The 24,637-nt window shown below is 35.9% G+C and overlaps 1 protein-coding gene across 1 annotated transcript in view; it reads right to left on the minus strand.

Moving 5' to 3' along the window:
• Nucleotides 1-24,637, minus strand: part of ADAM32 (ADAM metallopeptidase domain 32) — a 135,322-nt gene that overhangs the window by 83,922 nt on the left and 26,763 nt on the right. The window contains exons 4-10 of the mRNA XM_064368683.1: nt 20,543-20,618; nt 17,591-17,667; nt 15,992-16,169; nt 14,028-14,096; nt 13,141-13,212; nt 12,783-12,949; nt 8,829-8,910 (exon numbers count right to left, since the gene is read on the minus strand). Coding sequence (XP_064224753.1) covers nt 8,829-8,910; nt 12,783-12,949; nt 13,141-13,212; nt 14,028-14,096; nt 15,992-16,169; nt 17,591-17,667; nt 20,543-20,618 — 721 coding nt within the window. The remainder of the gene's footprint in view (nt 1-8,828; nt 8,911-12,782; nt 12,950-13,140; nt 13,213-14,027; nt 14,097-15,991; nt 16,170-17,590; nt 17,668-20,542; nt 20,619-24,637) is intronic.

Raw genomic sequence — 24,637 nt, forward strand, 5'->3', positions numbered from 1 at the left:
GAACGGACCAAGTGATTTTGGGAAAAAATGGGATAGGAATTACTAGATCAGTTGCTGCATACTAGCTGGCAGAGGCTGTGGTGATTTACTATACTATATTGGGAATATACTATATGGGCAATAACCCCAGACTGGCATGGCACTGCAGACAGAGTTACTCTGGCCTACAGTTTCTGGTATGGTAGGGGTGAATTAGAGGCAGACATTTAACTTCCCCACCATTCTGGGACCATTTGTGAGAGGCTCACTCCTGTCTCATCACACAGGAACCATTGAGAGTGCTGGCAGGGCTAAGCCATCTGGGGTGAGTTGGAGATGAAAAATAGTGGTGGGGCTCACAGTGATCAGCACATGATTCTTTGGGGTTGCTCTTCATTCTGGCCAACAGAGGTGCCACACCAGAGAAACTAGCCAACAGCATCATGCTGCAGGAAACACGATACAGATTCCAAACATATAAAAATATTGTGTAGCCAGGGAAGACAACCTACAATCCTGCTCCATCAGAAACAATCACAGAACCCAGCCACTATCCCCAACTGATGTTGGAGTCCAGCCAATGGTCTCACTATACCACAGAGCACAGCCACCTATACCATTTGACTTCAGAGTATAGGAAGCAACCAAGTCCAACTACAGAACCCAACACCAAGGTCTGCCTATCCAGGGTTGTAACCAGTGGCATCCAGAATCCCAGGTTAGAGTAAATAGTAAATAAAGGTCTATTACCAAAAAAGAACACCTGCAAAGGCTAGAAGAGGTGAACATCTCCTCAAATGCATAGGCATTAACATAAGAACACAAAGATTATGAAAAATCAGGAAAATATGACATCACAAAAAGAAACTAATAAAGCTCCTGTAGTGTACCCAGAAGAAAGGAGATTTATGAAATGACCAACAAAGAGTTCAAAATAATCCTCTTATGGGAGATGTTGTTCAAAGAATGGATATTTAAAGATAGATAGGAAGAGTACATTCAGGAGTTCTATTTTACAGCTTGGTACCTATAGTTAATGATGATAAATTGCATGCTTGAAAAATGCTAAGAGTGGATGTTAAGCATTCTCACCATAAAAATAACTATGTAAGGTAATGCATTTGTTAGCTAAATTTAACCATTCTACAATGTATATATTCTTCAAAATATCATGTTGTGGATGGTAAAGGCAGACAATTTTATATGTCAATTAAAAAATAAATGAATTTGAAATAGAAAAAACAATCTTTCTCTACTCTCATAGTCATGAAGCTTTGTTCCTTTTTTTATCTTCCAGAGCTTTATTGTTTAACTTTTACATATGGAGTGATAGTCTATTTATATTTTATCTTTCAAATAGCAACAAGTCAGAGTAGAGTTTCTTTTATCAAAAAGCCCATCTGCTAACCAGCCCACTACAGTGTCACCTTTGTAAAAAAATTAATATATGGCTACGCATTTTTTTGTTCCTGAACTCTGTTCTGTTGGTCTATTTGTCTATCTCTGTACCCGTCTCTGTCTTAATTGCTAAGTGTTTATGATCTCTTGATATAAACTACAATATGTCCCTCACCTTTGTTCTTCTTCAAAATTATTGTGGATTTGTACAAAATTTGTGTAAAAAACTACAAACATTGTGTAAAAGCCCACTTCCTTGAATTTATCTCCTCCCACGATTTTATCCTATGCCCTGCCTCGCCACTCATTTCTATGTTTCACATTCTAGCCCTTGTCAACAGATCTTTATCAATAACTGCCACCCCTCCCTCATCTTAGTAACAGCATCTCACAGCCTGATCATCTGCATTTTTCCTGATCGCTCCTCTAGCCTCTCAACTCCAACAATCCATGTACCAACCAGCACATCTAACTCATGGTTCCAACCACATTTTCACTGTTCCTAACTTCCTTATCAGCTTCTCTCTTATACCTATCAGTTCAAATTCCTTTAACCTCCATTTTTTTTGCCATCTTTTCACTTCCTAATGACTTGGCAAAAACATGATACATCAGTCTTCAAAATGCCGAGGTAGGAAGATGTTAGGACAAGGTTCTATACCTAGCCAAATTGTCCATCAAATGTTAAGACAAAATAAAAGTGTTTTCATTGAAGTGGGTAGAGCCAAAATGGCTGATTAGAGGCAGCTACAGTCCCCAGCTCTTATGGAAAGGAATGAAAACAGCAAGCAAATTCTGCACTTTCAACTGAGGTATCAAGGTTTTTACATTGGGACTGACTAGGCAGATGGCTTGACCCATGTTGACCGAGGAAAAGCAGGGTGGAATAATGGCCCACTTAGGAGTGGCACAGAGCCAGGGGAGCTCCCATCTCCAGCCAAGGGAAGTGGTGAGTGATTGTGTAGCCCCACCTGGAAAACCATGCTTTTCCCATGCATCTTTGCAACCCACTGATCAGGGGATCCCTTCATGAGCCCATGCCACCAGGGCCTTGGGTCCAAAGCAAAAGCTGTGTGGAGTCTCAGGGAAGCAGCCATTTGGGCACACATGGACACCCAGGAGTTTTGAATATTCCAGCCCCAGGAATTCCTGCCAGGCAGGAGATTCGTTCATGCATTCCTGTAGGAATGGGGCTGAATATAGAGAGCCAAGCAGTGTCATTCTGCAGGCCTCACTCTCATGCCACCTCACAAGTTAAGACCCACTGGCTTGGAATTCCAGCCAGCCACCGGCCACAGGCTGGAGACTGACTGAGACAGACTGAGTTCCTGGGGGAAGGGCAGCTATCATCTCTGTGGTTTGAGTTGGCCATTCTAGCCTGCTGTCTCCAGGGACTCCAGGTGGTCCAGACCAGAACTCGGATCTCTCCCTGGGATGGAGCTCTCAGGGCTCCCAGAGAGTCTAGGTGGTCTAGACAAGGAGGGTTCCCCCAAACACAGCACATCCACTCTGTGAAGGGGCAGCCAGATAGCTTTTTTAAGCAGGTCCTTGATCCTGTTCCTCCTGACCTCCTACAGACACCACCTACAGGAGTGTATGGGCCAGTATCAGGTCAGTGCCCCACTGGGATAGAGCTCATAGAGAAAGAGGCAGATTGACATCTTTCCTGTTTCCTAGTCTTCATTGGTGATACCTCCAGGTGTGGGAGGGACCAAGGCAACTAGGGTATGGAGTGAACCCCCAGCAAACTGTAGCAGGCCTATGAAAGAGTGGCCTGACTAAAAACAAACAAACAGAAAGCAACAACAACAACATCAACAAAAAAGACCCCACCAAAACCTCATTCAAAGGTCAGCAACCTCAAAGATCAAAGGTAAACAGCCCACAAAGATGAGAAAAATCAATTCAAAAACACTGAAAACTCAAAAAGCCAGAATTCCTCTTCTCTAAATGACCACAACATCTCCCAGCAAGGGCACAGAACTGGGCTGAGGCAGAGATGGCTGAAATGACAGAAGTAGTCTTCAGAAGGTGGGTAATAACAAACTTTGTTGAGCTAAAGGACAACATTCTAACCAATACAAAGAAGCTAACAATCATAATAAAACAATACAGGCGCAAATACCCAGAATAGCCAGTTTATAAAGGATCATAACTGACCTGATGGAGCTAAAAAACACAACACAAGAAATTCACAATGCAATCACAAGTATCAATAGCAGAATAGGAATAAATACCAGAGGAATAAACATCAGAGCTTGAAGACTATCTTTCTGAAATTAAGACATGCAGGCAAGAACAGAGAAAAAAGAATGAAAAGGAATGAACAAAACCTCTGAGAAATATGAGATTATATAAAAAGACAACCTACAACTGATTAAGGTACCTGAAAGAGATGGGGAGAACAGAACCAGTTAGAAAACATACTTCAGGATATCATCCAGGAGAACTTCCTCAACCTAGCAAGACAGGCCAATAGTCAAATTCAGGAAATCAGCCTAGCCAACATGGTGAAATCCTGTCTCTACTAAAAATACAAAACATTAGCTGAGCATGGTGATGTGTGCCTGTAATCCCAGCTACTCAAAAGGCCAAGGCAAGATAATCTCTTGAACCTTGGAGGCGGAGGTTGCAGTGAACTGAGATTACACCATGGCACTCCAGCAAAGGCAACAGAGCAAGACTCTTGTCTCCAAAAAAAGCGGGGGTGGGCAGGGATGATGAAAAATTTACCAAGCAAATGGAAAACAGAAAAAAGCTGGGGTTGCAATTCTAGTTTCTGACAAAACAAACTTTAAACCAACAAAGATCAAAAAAGACAAATAAGGGCATTACATCATGGTTAAGGGCTCAATTCACCAAGAAGAGTTAACTATCCTAAATATATAAGCACCTGATACAAGAGCACCCAAATTCATAAAGCAGGTTCTTAGAGACCTACAAAGAGACTCAGACTCCCACAAAATAAGTGGGAGACTTTAACACCCCACTGACGATATTAGACATATCATCAAGACAGGAAATTAACAAAGATATACAGGACTTGAACTCAGCTCTGGATCAAGTGGACCTGATAGATATCTACACCCAAATCAAGAGAATATACATTCTTTTCATCACCATACGGCACTTACTCTAAAATCAATGAAATAATCGGAAGTAAAACACTCCTCAGCAAATGCAAAACAACTGAAATCATAACAGTCTCTCAGACCACAGCACAATCAAATTAGAACTCAAAATTAAGAGACTCACTTAAAACCACACAACTACACAGGCATTGAACAACCTGCTCCAGAAGGACTCCTGGGTAAATAATGAAATTAATTATTTACCTAGGAGTAAAATATATAAAAAAGATATCAAGAAGTTCTTTGAAACTAATGAGAAGAGACAACATACTGGACTCTATCAGACACAGCTAAAGCTGTTAAGAGGGAAATTTACAGCACTAAATGGCTGCATCAAAAAGCTAGAAATATCTCAAATCAGCAACCTAACATGACAACTAAAAGAACAAGAGAGCCAAGAGCAAACAAACCCCAAAGCTAGCAGAAGACAAGAAATAACCAAGATCAGAATAGAACTGAAGGAGACAGACAGACAGACAGACAGACAGACAGACAGACACACACACACACACACACACACACAAACCCTTCAGAAAATCAATGAATCCAGGGGCTGCTTTTTTGAAAAAAATTAATAAACTACTAGCTAGACTAATAAGGAAGAAAAGAGAGAAGAATCAAATAGCTACAATCAGAAATGATAAGGGGGATATCAGCACTGACCCCCACAGAAATACAAACAACCATCAGAGAATACTATAAATACCTCTATGCATATAAACTAGAAAATCTAGAAGAAATGGATAAATTCCTGGACACACAACATTCTCCCAAGACTGAACCAGGAAGAAATTGAATCCCTGAACAGACCAATAACGAGTTCTGAAATTGAGGAAGAACTAATAAATAGCCTACCAACAAAAAAAAGGTCCAGGACCAGATAAATTTACAGCTAACATTCTACCAGAGGTAGAAAGAAAGAAGAGCTGGTACCATTTCTACAGAAACAATTTCAAACAAGTGAAAAGAAGGGATTCCTCCCTAACTCATTTTATGAACCCAGCATCCACCGATACCAAAACTTGGCAGAGATACAACAAAAAAAAGAAAATTTCAGGCCAATATCCCTGATGAACATTGATGCAAAAATACTCAATAAAATGCTGGCAAACTGAATCCAGCTGCACATCATAAAGCTTACCCAGTATAATCAAGTTGGCCTCATCCCTGGGATGCAAGGTTGTTTCAACATACACAAATCAACAAATGTGATTCATCACATAAACAGAACTAAAGACAAAAACCACATGATTATCTCAATAGATACAGAAAAGTCCTTTGATAAAATTGAACATGGCTTCATGTTGAAAACTCTCAGTAAACTAGGTATTGAAGGAATGAACATACCTCAAAATAATAAAAACCATCTATGGAAAACCCAAAGCCAATGTCATACTGAATGAGCAAAAGCTGGAAGCATTCCCCTTATAAACTGTCACAAGACAACGATGCCCTCTCTCACCATTCCTATTGAACACAGTATTGGAAGTTCTGGCCAGGACAATAAGGCAAGATAAAATAAAATAAAATAAGGAATTCAAATAGAAAGAGAGCAAGTCAAACTGTCTTTGTTTCCAGATTACATGATCCTATACCTAGAAAATCCCATCCTCTCAGCTCAAAAGCTCCTAAAGCTAATATGCAACTTCAGCAATGTCTCAGGATACAAAATCAATGTGCAAAAATCACTAGCATTCCTACACCAACAACAGAAAAACAGAGAGCAAAATCATAAATGAACCCCCACTCACAGTTGCTACAAAGAGAATAAAATACCTAGGAATACAACTAACAACGGAAGTTAAGGACCTCTTCAAGGTCCTTCTACAAACCACTGCTCAAGAAAATTAGAGAGGATACAAACAATTGAAAAACATTCCATGTTCATGGATGGAAAGAATCAATATCATGAAAATGGCCATACTGCCCAAAGCAATTTATGAATTGATTCAATGTTATTTCTATTAAACTACCAATGACATTCTTCACAGAATTAGAAAAATACTATTTTAAAATTTATATGGAACCAAAAAACGTTCAAATAACGAAGACAATCCTAAGAAAACAGAACAAAGCTGGAGGCATCACAGTACCCAACTTCACAATATACTACAAGGCTACAGTAACCAAAACAGCATGGTACTGGTACAAGAACAGACACATAGACCAATGGAACAGAACAGAGAACTAAGAAATAAGACCACACATCTACAACCATCTGATCTTCAACAAACCTGACAAAAAAACAAATAATGGAGAAAGAATTCCCTATTTCATAAATGGACCTAGGAGAACTGGCTAGCCATATACAGGAAATTAAAACTGGATTCCTTCCTTACATCTTATACAAAAATTAAGTTGGTCAGGTATGGTGGCTTATGCCTGTAACCCCAACAATTTGGGAGGCCCAGGCAGGTGCATCACATGAGGCCAGGAGTTTGAGACCAGCCTGACCAACACAGTGAAACTTTGTCTCTATTAAAGATACAAAAATAGCCAGGTGTGGTGTTTCACGTCTGTAATCCCTGCTACTCTTGAGTCTGAAGCAAGAGAATTGCTTGAACCTTAAAGGCAGAGGTTGCAGTAAGCCGAGATTGTGCCACTGCTCTCCAGCCTGAGCAACAGAGTACAAGCGAGCCTGAGCCTGAGCACAAAGTACAAAAGCACTACAGAATTATTTATAAATTATCTAAATCTTGACAGTGGGTATAGGAAACATACAACTATGTTACACCTCTTACTGTTCATATCAAGCAAACAGTGGACATTGTTTAACATATATATAGATATTATGTAAAATTAAAAATACTAACCTATATTTAAGTATATATATTTAAACATAAATGACAAGTAGAGAAAGTGGACTCAATATGTCAAATACATTACCAATATTGTCTACAGTTTACCAATTAAAACAGAAGTAAGGGCATACATATTTTTAAATAAATAAATTTAACCAACAGAAGAACTTAAACAGAAATTATTAAATTCTTAAATAAGACTAAATGAAAAGGTAGAGAGTTTTACTATGATTTTTTGCCTTGTATATCTGTAGCTTAAACAATTTACCATGTGTATTCATTATTTCAGTAATAAAAAATGTTTAAGTATTAGAAATAAAAATATGTGCTGCAAAATCACATTTTGCAAAAAAAAAAAGAGATATACAGTAACAGATAAACAAAGAAAGACATAAAGTAGAAGATATACATGCATGTGATGATAATGATCAAATCAGGGTAAGTGGTTCACCTCTGTAATCCCAGCTACTTGGAAGACTGAGACATGAGAATCCCTTGAACCCTGGAGGCAGAGATTGCAGTGAGCCAAGATCATGCTGCTACACTCCAGCTAGGGCACAAGAGTAAGACTCTCAAAAAATTAAAAAATACTAGAACTTATTCCTTCTACTAGCTGTATTTTTGTACCCATACTCAACTTCTCTTCATCTTCTCTTCCCTCTACCCTTCCCAGCCTCTGGTAACCACCATTCTGCTCACTGCCTTTATGTACAACTATTATGTATCAACAAAAAAAATAAGTTTCTAAAAACATGCTCTAAAATTTTTTAATTTAAAAGTCTTTTAAGAAACAAGAAGATATATGTATCAATCAAAATATTAACAGTGGTTATCTCCACCTGGTGGCAAAATGCAAGATTATATGAATTTTCTTATATGTTCCTATATGTATACTTAACGAATTTGACATTATTAACATAAATTACTTTGTAAGTTAAAAAAAAAATAGTACTTAAACTTGTTTCTTAAAAAATGAGTAGGTTGAGAAAATGGCTCAAAGAGATGCATCAACTTTTCAATAATGCACTTATTTTTACCAATTACATCTATAAAGTCACATTTATCAATATTATAAATACATAAAATACATATACAAGTTTATTTTACTGTCTTTCAAAGGTCTGAAACATCTTAAGGAATCCTTAATGTAGTTTTTGTTTGTTCTTATTTTGAATCTATTTTATCTACAAGAATATTTCTCCAATTTTATGTCTGCAAGCAAAAATCTATTGGAGTTACGGAAATTTTATTGCAGATAATTTTTCACAATGCATTACTCTATATATCAAGAAGAGCATGTGTGTCTATGATATTTTTATTCCAACTCCCAAAAATTGCAACAAGATATTAATCTATAAAATATTCTTCCTTCTACACACTTTAAAATTTTAACAGTAATGGAAAACAAATGCAAATCTGTAAATGTAAACATACACATAAATCGTATACAGTATATGCTATCACATTAAATAATTTTAAGTGTGTTAATTTTAAAAAATAAGATTAAATAGTTACATACAAATGCAACTCCTGCAGAATAACGAGTAATACACATCTTTCCAGGAAACGTTGCTCCCACATAATCAGGGTAATCCCTATAACTAAAAAAATAAGTTTACATTTATAATTGACTTTAACAGACAATTTAATTGTGAGAATTCTTACTTATAATTTAAGTCTGCAGTTCATAAAATCCAAATCTAAAGCAAACTGAGGTATGATCTTTCCATATGTCCTTAATTGTTTCAAATTTGGAATATCATTTAATATGACATATTAGTATTAATTCAATTAAATACTCTTGATATCTGAAACATATCCAATAGATCCATGTTTTTAATGCCTTTAGTGTTCTCATCACATCTGGTTATGTTTACCAAAGGCTTTGCTCCAATATTCTAATAAAAAATGCTTTGTTAAGTGACAATGACAAATCGTTTTAATGTATAGATTAAAATGTGTTGCTCCCTATAGGAGAGTTCAACAGTTCAACAGTTTCCTATAGGAATGCTTTATTGTTTCACACCTAAACATTATTATTTAAGCTTTGAGTAAGGGGCCATATAAACTGTCATATAATAATAGTATTATTCTCAGAGTTTTACATTACCTAATGCATTTAATTCTCAAAACAGACTAGTGAAGTAGATATTATTTTTGTCACTATTAAGCAAAACAAATACCAGATGCGAAGTGTAAGTAACTCTCTCAAGGTAGCATGATTAATAAATCCTACTGAAGGATCTGAACTTAGGCTATCTGAATCCAAGCCATATTTTCAACCACTGAGGTATAGATGCTCCAAGCATCTATACCACTAAGCATCTCAAATGCTTAGTTTTGCTTTGGCTATGTGGGCTCTTTTTAGGTTCCATATGAATTTTAGAATTTTTTTTTCTAATTCTGTGAAGAATGATGGTGGTGTTTTGATGGGGATTGAATTGAATTTTTAGATATCTTTTGGCAGTATGGTCATTTTCACAATATTGGTTCTACTCATACATGAGCGTGGGATGTATTTCTACTTGTTTGTGTCATCTATAATTTATTTTGTTTTGTAGTTTTGCAGTTTTCCTTGTAGAGGTCTTTCAACTCCTTAGTTAAGTATATTACTAAGTATTTTTTTTTCCGCTATTGTGAAAGGAGTTGAGTTCTTGATTTGATTCTCTGCTTGGTCACTGTTGGTGCCTAGAAGAGCTACTGATTTGTGTACATTAATGTTGTATCCAGAAACTTTGCTGAATTCTTTTATTAGATCTAGGAGCTTTCTGGGGAAGTCCTTAGAGTTTTCAAGGTAAATGATCATATTGTCAGCAAACAGTGACAATTTAACTTCCTCTTTACCTATATAGATGCCTGTAAGGGCTTTTTGAATGCTTAGATACTAACTTTTTTTTTTTTATCTCTATGACAAATACTTTTTCATATCTATAATTTTTCTATAAACTTTTTTCTTTGCTACATGAAAACTTTTACATTTCATATGGCCAAATTTGTTAATCTTTTCTTTCTACTTTTGGGTTTCCTGCATAGTGCAGAAGGTCTCTCCCACCACCAGATTTTAGTCTGCTAAATTTTTCTTTAGGATTAATATTATTACCTCTTATAGAGTATGGAATTCATAGTTAGAACTGGAGTTAAATCTTTGAAAGAGGAAGGAAAGGAAACAAACATTGACAAAGCAAGACAGTAGATCTTGACATCTGATTTGATGTGAAGTGAGCACGTCAAAAGATATCAGTATGAAGTAAAATGTATGTTACTGAGCTCCTCAGGAGTATGCACAGAATAGAGGACCCAGAAATAAACCCAAATACTTATAGCCAGCTGATCTTCAACAAAGCAAACAAAAACATAAAGTGGGGAAAACACACCCGATTCAACAAATGGTGCTGGGATAATTGACAAGCCACATGTAGGAGAATGAAACTGGATCCTCACCTCTCACCTTATACAAAACTCAACTCAAGATGGATTAAGCACTTAAATATAAGACCTGAAACTACAAAAATTCTATAAGATAACATTGAAAAACCCCTTCCAGACGTTGGTGTAGGCAAGAATTTCATAACCAAGAACCCCAAAGCAAATCCAATAAAAACAAAGGTAAATAGTTGGGACTTACTTAAACTGAAGAGCTTTCCCACAGCTAAAGGAACAGTCAGCAGAGTAAACATACAATCCACAGAGTGGAAGAAAATCTTCATAGTCTATACATCTGACAAAACCCTAATATTCAGAATCTACAATGAACTCAAACAAATCAATAAGGAAAAAACAAACAATCCCATCAAAAAGTGGACTAAGGACATAAATAGACAATTCTCAAAAGAAGATATACAAGTGGCCAACAAACATGAATAAATGCTCAACATCACTAATGATCAGGGAAATGCAAATCAAAACCACAATGCAATACCACCTTATTCCTGCAAGAATGGCCATAATCAAAAAATCAAAAAACAGTGGATGTTGGCATGGATGCAATGATCAGAGAACACTTCTACACTGTTGGTGGGAATGTAAACTAGTATAGCCACTATGGAAAACAGTGTGGAGAATCCTTAAAAATCTAAAAGTAGAACTATCATTTGATCCAGCAATCCCACTACTGGGTATCTACCCAGAGGAAAAGAAGTCATTAGTTGAAAAAGATACTTGTACACACATGTTTATAGCAGCACAATTCACAATTGTAAAATCGTGGAACCGACCCAAATGCCTATCTGTCAACAAGTGGATAAAGAAACTGTAACATATATACACAATGGAATACTACTCAGCCATAAAAAGGAATGAATTAACAGCATTTGCAGTGACCTGGATGAGACTGGAGACTATTATTCTAAGTGAAGTAACTCAGGAATGGAAGACCAAATATCGTATGTTCTCACTGATATGTGAGAGCTAAGCTAAGAGAATGCAAAAGCATAAGAATGATACAATAGACTGTGGAGACTTAGGGAGAAGAGTGGCAGGGAATAAGTGATAAAAGACTACAAATTGGGTTCAGTATATACTGCTTGGGTGATGGATGCACCAAAATCTCACAAATCACCACTAAAGAACTTACTCATGTAACCAAATACCACCTGTACCCCAATAACTTATGGGAAAAATATGAATATTAAAGATAATGAAATCATTTTTTAAAGCCCTTACAAATTATAAGGAAATAGTCAAATGGCAAGAAAAGGCAATTACAGAAAGACAGATACAAATGGCCAACAAGCATTTGAAAAGATGCTTAAATCCATCAGTCATCAAGAAAAAAGCAAATTAAAATGACAATGACATTAAGTTATATCCATCAGACTACCAAAAATTAAAAGAGCAATAACATATATGGCTGGCAAAGATGTGATGGAAAGATTAGTCTCACACAAGCAAAAGAAAATACTGACATGCCAAACTTAAATACATATATAGACATATGCAGTTTTATTGAAAGATATTTGCTGATTATTGCTAATAAATTTAATATGAATAAAATTATAAATATATAGCTATAATTTATAATTAGAAAACTAACATTTTTAAATCACTCAGAAAATTCATTAGGATAAAATCTTTGTAGCCACGTTTATCCAGCCTTTGGTCAAAGCTCATATAAGAATATAAACCTCTCAGGATAAATTCCATCTCTTTAAGTAGTGGTTAAGAACATCGGCTTTAGAGTTACAAACTGTAGGTTCAAACTTTAGAAGTACCACCAGATCCAAGAATCCTGAGATGGCTTAACCTCTTGAAACTCTCAATGTCTTCATTTAGAAAAGCTTTATAAGCATAGAAATAAATGTTAGTAATGTTTTATATTGCCTGACAACCAGAAATTGAGTACAAAGCCTGAATAAAGCACATACTAAATAATCAAAGCATGGATATTCAGAAATGAATAAATTGTTTAAATTAAGCTACATAATTATTACAGATGTTTGTTTTCTTTCTAGAAATAATGCAACATTATTCTTACATTAGTAGATACGCAATATCATGAGGCCTTAGGTTAAGATAAGATTGTTTCCATTCTAAAAATCTTTGCAATAGTTCATCTGCCTTGCCAACTGTAGAAATCTGATTTTCCTCTGACCACAATTCCAATGATGACAGCACAATAGTAACTTTAAATTGGGTAAACACCTAAAAACAGAAGAGATAAATACATGCATGATTAATCTTTATTTTATAAAGTCCTAGAAATTAATTCAATGTTTGTACAACTCCACACTCAGTTTATGGGGTGGGTTAATTATCCAGGAATACCACATCAAGTTTAGGTAAATTATCATTTCAAAACAAAAATTATTTTATATGAAAAGGAAAATACTTACTGAATTTGCAAGGCCAATAATTTCGACGACTTTATTTGTTACTATCATGCTATCAGAGCCCAAGTAATCACACTGAAAAACAGAATTAATTTTATACTTAAATACAATTTATTATGTAGTGTTTTTAAGAGTCATTTCAATCTAGAGATGTGAGGCTGCTTTGGAATTCAACAGTTCAAAAGAAAACATTAATAAGTAAATAATGAATATAAACTGGATCCCTCATGCATTGCTGGTGGGAATATAAAATGGTAGAGCCACTCTGGAAAATAAACTTATTTCAAAACAAAGAATGAATTTACTATATGGCCCAGAAATCTCACTTCTGAGCTTTTATCTCAAAGAAATAAAGGCTGATGCTCACACAAATACTTGTATATGAATGTCTATAACAGCTTTATTAATAGCAGCTAAAAACTAGAAACAACTCATATGTCCTTCAATGGTTAAATGGTTAAATAAACTCTAGTACATTCCTATCATAAACTCAGCAATGAAAAGAAACAAATGTTGATATATGGAACCATCTGGATAAAACTCAAGAAAATTACACTCAGCATAAAAACACAATCTCAAAAGGATATAGACTGCTTGATAACTTTATGCAACGTGTGTGAAATCACAAAGAAGGAGAATGGCTTAGCAGATACCAAGGGCTCAGGAGATTGGTGTGACTCTAAAGGGATCACACAGGACAGTCCTGTGGTGATGGCACTGCTAAGTATCTCAATTGTGGCCATATCTCAAATGTTTGCACATTTTTCCACTATTGTCTCTATGACATGTGAGTAAGAACATCGGAATCTTTCAGTTTCTATTTAGCTAGCTAGGGGTAATCATATATTTGGACCAAATATTTCAGAGCAAAGAAAAAACAAAACACATACCAAAGCTTTGTCCACCAAAATATGCATTTCTAGATAAAGAGGAAATAAATCTGGAACCACTGGTTCTGACTAGAAAAAAAGAAAAACAGCATATAATACATGAAAATTTTCATAATTTGTTTACTTGAACTCTTCATTAAAGCTATTACTACAGCACTTACAAGATATGCAGATGTTTGCTTTATTAAATTGGTTAAAATCAATGAATAAAGCTTTAAGTTTTATGGAAATGTACTCAAGTAGTAAGAAGATTGCCCATGAAGTTATGACATCTTTCTCAATGTATCTACAACTCACAATTTATGAACTAAGAAAAAACACTAGCATTTCCATCTATTTCATCTGCATGTAAGAAATAAACTTTTGCTTTAAAAATTACGTGATGATTTTTTTCAATGTTTTAATTTTTCACTCCTTTCTGCATTCATGTCCTTTGCAATAAGACTTTGCAGTACCTCTCATCAAGAGGTGAGTTTATTTCTCCTCTCTCTCAATCTGGGCTGGGCCTTGTAACTTGCTTGAGCCAATAAAGACAATAGAAGTGCTGTTTTGCCAACCTCGAGCCTAAGTCACCTTTCATGCTGCTATTCCTGATCTTGGAATCCCTACCTGTACACATCCGGTCAGACTTCCAGATGAAAAGAACAAATGGCTTATTCATGCCATCACCCCAGAAAAACATTAAAAAACAGGATAATGCTTGAGGAGAGGGGAAAAAAGCTGCTGAGTTTCCATAAGAGAGTACTGTAGTATCTCACCCCATATACAAGAAGCAACTGAAAATGGATTAAAGACTTAATCATAAGAACTGAAGTGGTAAAACTGCTAGAAGAAGCTCTTCTAGAAGATACCAGAAAAGCTTCATGACATTGGCCTAGGCAATGATTTCTTGGATATGACACCAAAAGCAACCTGGTGTTGTGGTGACTAATTTTTGTACTTAGAGTGAAGATGAGGTTTCACCATGTTGGCCAGGCTAATCTCAAACTCCTGACCTCAGATGATCCACCCACCTCAGCCTTCCAAAGTGCTGGAATTATAGGTGTGAGCCACCTTGCCTGGTCTGGTATTTTTTTCTTTACTGACAGAAGACAGGGAGAACATATACTGGGAACAACGAATACTGCCACACACTCTTGTATAAACTATGTATACTTATGCCAATAGTAGTAGGCATAAAAATTTTCTATTTCACAATTGCTTGTGTAAGCACCATTACATAGTATGTTCACTGAACAATTTACATGACCATAACTGGCAATTCTGCTTATGACATTTTAATTATATCTACGATTTAATTAATGCTGACTCATTGGTCATGAATATAACCTTTAAAAATATTGACTTTATTGAATAACTTCCAGGAATGTAGGAGCAAGCAAGGACTGAGTTTTTAAAGTTTATATTGCATATACATGAGGGAATTTTTGGAAAGTAATAAGAATGTAACAAACAAAAAAGGAACCAAAATAAAATGGATCATAAAAAGTAAATGATATGTTGGTACAATGAGAAAAAGGTGATATACAGTTTCAAGGAAATTGTTAGGTAATGAAAAGATGAATAGTCAGGCACGGTGGCTCACGCCTGTAATCTCAACATTTTGGGAGAGTGAGCAGGTGGATCATTTGAGGCGGAGTTCAAGATCAGCATGGTAACATGGTGAGACCTTGTCTCTACAAAAAATTAGTCTGGTGTGGTGGAGTATGTCTGTGGTTCCAGCTACTCAGGAGGCTGAGGTGGGAGGATTGCTTGAGCCCAGAAGGCAGAGGCTGCAGTGAGCCTTGATCAGGCCACTGCACTCTAACCTTAATGACAGAGTGAGAAAAAAAAAAAGGTAAGGATGTTCACAAGGAAGGGATACTTGCTACAATTGTACAATGGGCTCATAAATTTATTTTCAAAATAAATTAAATGGAAGTAATAACTGCTTTAAAAGTAATAATAAAACATACACAACTTACTTTTTCACTTATAAAAATGTTGTCATCCATTGGGTGTTCTTCCAGGCTTCTGCTATTTTCACTAAAAATTGCAAAATCATTGTCTTCATTCTTTAATTCATAAACAACATGCTGAAATTCAACTGCAGATTCCAGAGGCTCAATTCCATAAGAAACATTTTCAAATTGCAGTATTCCTCTGTGAAATTATGAATACAATTTTAATTGCTTTTAATCAAAATCTATATAATGAATTTCTGACAAAAGTCAAAAGAAAAAAGACACAAAACATTTTGAGTCCAGTATTTTGGTCTGAATTCTGTCTTAGAGATGACTCTGAAGAAACAAAAGATTTCCCTAATCCACAAAGCCAATTTTCTATTTCATTTCTATGTAGTTGCAACAGCAGCAAAAGTTACTTAATCAATTGCTAGGTATACAAGCATATACCATGACAGTCATTGAGTCATTCTATTGTTTTCCAAGTCAGTGTCTCAATGAAAGCAATTGTAAACAGAAATCTTGATGACTTTCTCTCTTGTTTGCAAAGCTTTTGAAAAATTATATTGCATATACAACAAACATACACACACATATATATAACTTTACTTTTAAAAATAAAATTTGGCCGAATTATGAAATTTATTAATTTTACTTATATAGTCTGAATAAGAAATTAAAAGCAAGATTTTAAAGAGTAAATGACTTGTATGACTATTTTTGTCTGAATACAGTTAACAGCCCAAGTTGCTACTCCCTAAAAAACAAATTTCAGATCCAAATTCCAGGCTTCTATGTAAGAAGCACTGAAAAAGAATATTTGTATGTGAAAGCAAGCATTCTACACTACAAAATGAAGGTGGAGAATTTCCTGACAGAATGGAAAACTCTCTAAGCCCTAAGGAGGAAACCCAATAACTCTTGAAGAGCTCAAGATAATAATATCATTTAAACAATGAGCATTTTTATGAGTACTAAAAATTATTTGTTTATATATAATTTGCCTCCTCAGTGTGAAGATGATTTCCTTGAGAAAAAGCATCTCTTGTTTATCTTTATATCTCCAACACTAAAACACATGGTAGGTAACATAAATATATTTTAACACAAAATACTAAGTCGTAGTATTTTGTCTTAGAGATGACTCTGAAGAGACAAAAGATTATCCTAATCTACAAAAACCAATGTTCCACTTCACTTTTTTATAGTTATAAAAGCAACAGAAAGTACCTAATCAATTGCTAAGTGTGCAAGCATATGGCATTACAGTGATCCAGTCATTTCCCTGTTTTCTCAGACAGTGACTGAGCTGTCCTAAACTTAGCTCCTCCAACCCTTGTAGTCAAACATGTTCAATTGTCTTTTCTGTAGTCAAGGAAACATAAGACATAGAGCAAGGAGACTAGGAAATCTAAACCTTTGGAAAGGTTAGAAATGTCTCTGGTCAGTGAGGAAAGTGAGGAGAAATAAGAGAATTGGAAATATGTTCAGAGGGGAATATCATTAAATAATCTCCACATAGGAATCCTCCTTCAGCCCCACACTTAATATAAAGAGAACAAATTCCCTGCAGCCAAATATCATAAGTACAGTGTTCTGTAATCAACAGCAGAAAGCAACCTCAGTCCAGAGCATGTGCTGACTGTGACCATGGACTCTGGATAGCCTTCAATATTTCCTTGGTAGTAGCATTGAGTCTAGAAAAGAAAAAAAGTATAGTTACTTAGGAAGTGACAAAACTTTCTAGTGATTTCCTACTTCTATGAGATTACTATTTGACACCTGCTCCCAAAGTGTTGTCTTATGTTTTAGGTAAAAATGTCTTCCAGTATATAAAGTTAGGTCCTCAATTAAAAGACAAAGATGGTGAATCTGGATTTCTTTAAAAACCTAATTAATATGCTGCTAAAAAAAGAGTCATAAAAATATAATGACACAGGAAGATTGAAGGTCAGATGCCAACACAACCAAAAGGATGATTCTGAATTTCCATTAAGAGAGGAAATGTGGGTTGGGTGTGGTGTCTCACACCTGTAATGCCAGCACGTTGGGAGGTCGAGGTGGGTGGATCACAAGGTCAGGAGATGGAGACCACCCTGGCCATCATGGTGAAATCTGGTCTCTACTAAAATACAAAAAATTGGTTGGGCATGGTGGCACATGCCTGTAATCCCAGCTACTCAGGAGGCTGAGGCAGGGGAATCACTTGAACCCTGGAGGCTGAGATTGCAATGAGCCAAGATCATGCCACTGCACTCCAGCCTGGTGACAGAGCAAGATTCTGTCTCAAAAAAAAAAAAAAAAGAGAGAGAGAGAGGAAATGTGGACTTTAAGGCAAGAAGCATTACTAGAGATAAACAGGGACATTTTGTAATGATAAGCATTTCAATTTACCAGGAAGACACAAATATTCCAAATTGGCATTCACTTAATAACATAGCTTCAAAATATATAAAGTCAAAATTGAAAGAATAGTAAAAATGTAAAAAATCTACACTTATAAAAAAAGTTCTTTAAAGTTAATTTCTCTCAGTAACTGATAGATCAAGTGTTCAGAATCTACAGAAGGTTTGAACAATATGGTTAGTATGACCTAGTTAATATATGTAGAATACTATACGTAAAAACTTTAGAATATACGCTTTCTAAACACACATGGAACATCTACAATACAGAAACCATACTCCAGGCCATAAAGCAGGACTCAACAGATTGCAAAGGAATTAAATTGTACAGCATTGGTCTCTGAGCACAGTACAATCAAGCTAGATACAGACAGTCACAAACATTGTTACATATGTGAACATTATATAATTTCCAATATTCAATGGTGCTATAAATTTTATTATAAATAAATATAAGATTTCTTATAAACTGCTTTATGATGGAACTAAGGGAAGGAAAAGGGAGCAATAAAGCAAAATGATAATCCCATCCAATATAAGTGAAGCAACATGATATCTAATTTAATATTTCAACACATTTTTATTATATGTCAAGTGTGTGCTAGGCACTTTTCTAGGCACTGGTGTTATATTAGTGAATAAAACAGACCAAAAGCCCTGCCCTTGGGATGATTATACTGCACTGGGAAGACAGAAAATAAAGTAAATAAATAAAATACATGGTACTTCATGTATCAATAACTGCCATAGGAAAAAGGCAAAAAAGTAAAGGAAATAGAGTATTAAGAGTAAAAGATCAATTTAAAGTAGGGGTTAGTCAAGGACTAATAGGGTGATTTTGAGTAAAGACCTGAAGGAAAAGAGGATAAAAAAACATATGGGTCTCCTGGAAAAGAGCAAGCATTTGGAAACCAGGAAATAGTATGAAGTCTTTGAAAGGAGAACATAGTTGGCATATATGAAGAACAACAAGGCTGGAACAAAGAGAACAAGGTAGAAAATAACAGAAAACAAGGTCAGAGTAAAAGGGAACCAGGTGACTCTGGCTTTCACTCTGTGAGTGGCCGGAGGCCATCTGTTGAGGGTTCTGAGCAGAGAAGCAAGGTGATCTGACTACATCTTAACAGGATGGATATGGTTGCCATGTTAAGAACATGCCTGTTGATAACAGGCATGGTGCCATGGCTCACGCCGGTAATCCTAGCATTTTGGGAGGCTGAGGCAGTCGGATCACCTGAGATCAGGGGTTCAAGACCAGCCTGGCCAACATGGCGAAACCCCATCTCTAATAAAAATACAAAAATTAGTTGGGCGTGGTGGTGCATGCCTGTAATCCCAGCTATTCGGGAGGCTGAGGCAGGAGAATCGCTTGAACCCAGGAGGCAGAAGTTGCAGAGAGCCAAGATTGCACCATTGCACTCCAGCCCAGGCGACAGAGTCAGACTCTGTCTCAAAAATAAATAAATAAAATAAAGAAAACTGACTGAAGGGATGGACAAGGTGAGGAAGCAGGGAGATTATGCATGAAGTTATGGCAATAATCCAAACTAGAGATGATGTTTACTTGGAAATGGGCAACTTCAGTGGATGGAGGCAGAGGAAAAAGGTGGATGCTGGACACTTAGTTTGAAGGGCAGGGTCAATAGGATTTATGGATGTATAAATGATGGATGAGACGAGGAGGAGTTAAGAAAAAAAGAAAGAATTTTTGATCTGTCATTTGTGTCCCATAACACTTGTGTCCACTTTTCTTGTTATTTAATTTATATTCTTATAAATATAAGTAATAAATAAATATTTTTATTTAACAAAATATAAATATAACAAAATATAAATACATTTTGTTAAATATAATATATATATTTTATAAAATAAAATATATTTATAAAATAAATATATAAATATATAACAAAATATAAATATAACAAAATATAATGAAATATAAATATATTTAACAAAATATAAATATGTTCTCAGAAATGCAAAAGGTGCTAAGTCAATCTAATTTGTCTTTATCAAAACTTCAGGAAAGCCTGATCATCAATCAGTAAATGTCTTAAATATATCCCCTGTGAATCCTGAGAGCCTTCTGTATTAATAAAGCATTTATTTAATGTAAAAAATGATTTTTATAAAAAATCCATAAAACACAGAATTTAAATCTTACCTGAATATCTGAAGAATGAGCATTCATGGATCCTTGCTTATACAAATAAACCATAAAATTATCTGCTAAAAAATATCTGAATATAAAAAAGTGAGAAAATTTTTTTAATTATTCTATTTGAAACATATAAAAACACTGTAAACTTGACACTTTCAGCCAAAATCTGACCCGCCCTCTGTTTTGTAAATAAAGGTTGACTGAAACATAACCATGCCCATTCACTCACATGTTGTCATGGCTCTTTTCATCCTATAAAACCAGAGGTTAAGTAGTTTGGACAAAGAACATATGGCCTTCAAAGTCTAAAACATTGACTATCTGAACCTTTAGAGAAAATGTCTGTCAACCTGACATAAAGGTAGTATTTTCCTTTGACATATATTTAATGTTTACTTAAAGCAATATCATTTACTCAAAATAGTTTTTCTACCTTAATAGAGCCCTTTTAAGAAAAAAGAGAAGAGCATTTTAAAATGTAAAAGACAGCTGGGCGCGGTGGCTCACGCCTGTAATCCCAACACTTTGGAAGGCTGAGGCAGGTGGATCAACTGGGGTCAGGAGTTTGAGACCAGCCTGGCCAACATGGTGAAACCCATCTCTACTAAAAATACAAATATTAGCCAGGTGTGCGGCCAGGCACCTGTAATCCCAGCTACTCGGGAGGCTGAGGCAGGAAAATGAGAATCACTTGATGCATTGGAATCAAATCATTTTCTGTGTGCTAAAAAAAAAAAAAAGAAAAAGAAAGAGAATCACTTGAACCCGGGAGATGGAGGTTGCAATGAGCCAAGATCATGCCTCTGCACTTCAGCCTGGGTGACAGAGTGAGACTCCATCTCAAAAGAAAAAAAAACTAATAGACATTAACTGGATGTTGGATTGTAAGAGTTTTCTGTTCTTACATCCTAATGCTTTATTACTATGCACATATATTACTTTCATAATGAAGTGGAAGAGTATTGTATAAAGGTCTTATTCATCTGAGCATATGTACTGAAACGTCCAGTCTAAGTTCAACTTTGGTATTTATCCTTGCACTCATGACGCCATTTTAGTTATGCTTCTTCACTTCATATTCACTCTTCAACCTAGTAAGCCACCCGCACTGGCTTCTGTTGGAAAGCCTCCATTGAAACTGATCTCACAAAACTTACTAATGATCTCCTGACTGTCCAGTCTAAAAGACAATTTTACATCAAGTAAAAATACTTGACGTGAGCAGCTGGGCAGGGTGGCTCACCCCTGTGATCCCGAAACACTTAGGGAGGCTGAGGTGGGTGGAATGCTTTGAGCTCAAGAGTTCGAGACCAGTCTGAGCAACAAGGTGAAACCTTATCTCTATGAAAAACACAAAAATTAGCCAAGTGTGGTGGTGCACATCTGTGGTCCCAGCTACTCGGGAGGCTGAGCGAGAGGATCGCTTGAGCCAGGAGTTCAAGGCTGCAGTGAGCTGAGATCGCAACACTGCTCTCCAGCCTAGGCCACATAGAGAGACCCTATCTCAAAAATAAATAAATAATAAAAATAATTTTTAAATAAATTAATAAAACACTCTCAAGCACTTCATATTGTGGACCACAGTCCCCTTCTTGAAATCATCTCTTCTTCAGCACTAATGATACCACTTCCTCCTGGTTCTCCTGGATCTTATTCATTTCTGTGGTTTCATTTACTACTTTTATTAAAAGATTGCTTTGATTATTATAGCTTTGCAATATATTTTGAAGTCAGATAGTGTGATGCCTCCAGTTTTGTTCTTTTTGTTCAGTATTGCTTTGGCCACTCAGGGCCTTTTGTGATTCCATAGGAATTTTACTATTTCTGTGAAAAACGTCATTTGAATTTTGGTAGGGATTGCATTGAATCCGTGGATCATTTTGGACAGTATGGACATTTTAACAATATTAACTCTTCCAGTCCATAATCTTTTCATTTATTTATGTCTTCCTCAATTCCCTTCATCATGTTTTATAGATCTTGGTGTACAGATCTTTCACCTTCTTGGTTAAACTTACTCCTAAGTATTTTGCTTTTTGCAGCTATTGTACATGGGGTTATTTTCTTGATTTCATTTTTTGGAAAATTTGTTATTAATGTATAGAAATGCTATGATTTTTGTAAGTTGATTTTATATCCTCCAACTTCACTGAATTTGTCTATTGGTTCTAACCAATTTTGGTGGCGTCCTTAGGGTCTTCTATACATAATCTATATATAACATTATGTCACCTGCAAACAGGAACAATTTAACGTCTCCCTTTCCCATTAGGATGCCTTTCATTTCTTTTTCTTGCCTAATTGCTCTGGCTAGGACTTCCAATACTATGTTGAATAGAAGAGGTGAAAGAAAATGAGCATCCTTATCTTGTTCCTGATATTAGATGAAAAACTTTCAACTTTTTACCACTGAGTATAATGTTAGCTATGGCTTTGTCATATATGACCTTTACTGTGTTAAGGTATATCTCTTCTATACCTAATTTGCTGAGAGTTTTCATCATTAAAGAATGTGGAAACTCACACTTCTCTCCCCGATCCTAAACTAAATTAACAGCCATCTGGACATTTCCCCTTGTGTGATATCCCACAAGCCCTTCATATCCAGCATCTCCAACAGGAAGCCATATCCCCCAACTCAGGTCTCTTCTCTTTCTCCCTCTACCCCACCAAATCCCTGCCACCACTATTCTCAATCTGTTACATCTTTTTTCTGCCACATCAGCATCTCTCAAAAACAAACAAAGGAAACCCCCTATCTCTATGCAGTCATAGTTCTGCTTCTCATTATTTTTCATATAGCTTCCTAATGGTCATTAGGCTATCATAATCATTAAGCAGGTAATTTCTCAAAACGATATACACATGCCCTATCCATCTCCCAAGCTCCACTCCCTCCATTTCTCAACACATTTTATAGTCTTAATAAGATGTTCAAATACAATGTGAGCTTTCTAACTATCCCTCATACTCCTCACAAAGATCTTTGGGTTATCATCCACCATATTCTTTTTCTCTTCTGTCTTAAAGACTAAGTTAACTTTTTCTTTGAGAGAATTCTTTGGTATCTGACACACAATAAATCACTTGTTTATACCATTTTTTGTTTGTTTGTTTGTGACAGTGTCTCATTCTGCACTCCGTCACCCAGGCTGGCATGTGAGTGGCCCCATCTCGGCTCACTGCAACTTCTGCCTTCCAGGTTCAAGCTATTCTCCTGCCTCAGCCTTTCAAGCAGCTGGGATTACAGGCACACACCACCACCCCTGGCTAATTTTTGTATTTTTTAGTAGAGACGGGATTTCACCATGTTGGCCAGGCTCATCCACCTGCCTCAGCCTCCCAAAGTGCTGGGATTACAGGCATGAGCCACCATGCTTGGCCTGTTTACACCTTTTATCTCTCTTTTCCTCTCCTTAAGAAACTTTCCCTCAACCAAAATACTTTCTGTTTTCTCTTCCTTCAAAAATATTCATGTAAGCCTCTTCTTTCTCTGAAAGGTGTCATTGAAAGAGTCTATACTTGCTACCTATAGTTTCTCATAATCCACCTCTCTCGAATGCCATGTAGTCTAGTTTTACTACTTTAGCTGAAGCTCTCCTCTTGAATGTCAAAAATGACTTCCAAGCCAGCCTTTCCCAACTGGGTTTCCATCAGAGAATTAAACTGTATAGAAAATTATTTCAATTACTTTATTAATTCTCTGAAGAGTGGCATATAGCTAAGACTATTTTCCATAAACTACTCGCCAACTTTCCAACAGTATAATATCTAATTTCTATATTAAATCCCTTATTCCATATTCCTCATGGTCATCCCACTTCTCTGATAAAACCCTAACTGATATAATCAGCTATAGATATACTTCTTTTTGTGACATCTGCTCTGATGATAGGTCCTGCTGGTCCTGCCAACTTAATATCATAAATCAGTCTTCAGGAGATAAGTCCTTGTTTTTTGTTCCTAACTCCCATTTACCAAAGACTACTTGAGGCATTAAAACCAAAAGTTTAATTAAGTCATGGGAGAACATCTGTTTATTTAAGGCAATAAAAAATTTTAATAACAACTCCATTTAATTTTCTCATACTTCATTTT

The sequence above is a fragment of the Aotus nancymaae genome, unplaced genomic scaffold, assembly GCF_030222135.1.
Source record: "Aotus nancymaae isolate 86718 unplaced genomic scaffold, 86718_ANA_hifiasm-v0.15.2.pri h1tg000079l, whole genome shotgun sequence".
NCBI classification, from domain to species: Eukaryota; Metazoa; Chordata; class Mammalia; order Primates; family Aotidae; genus Aotus; species Aotus nancymaae.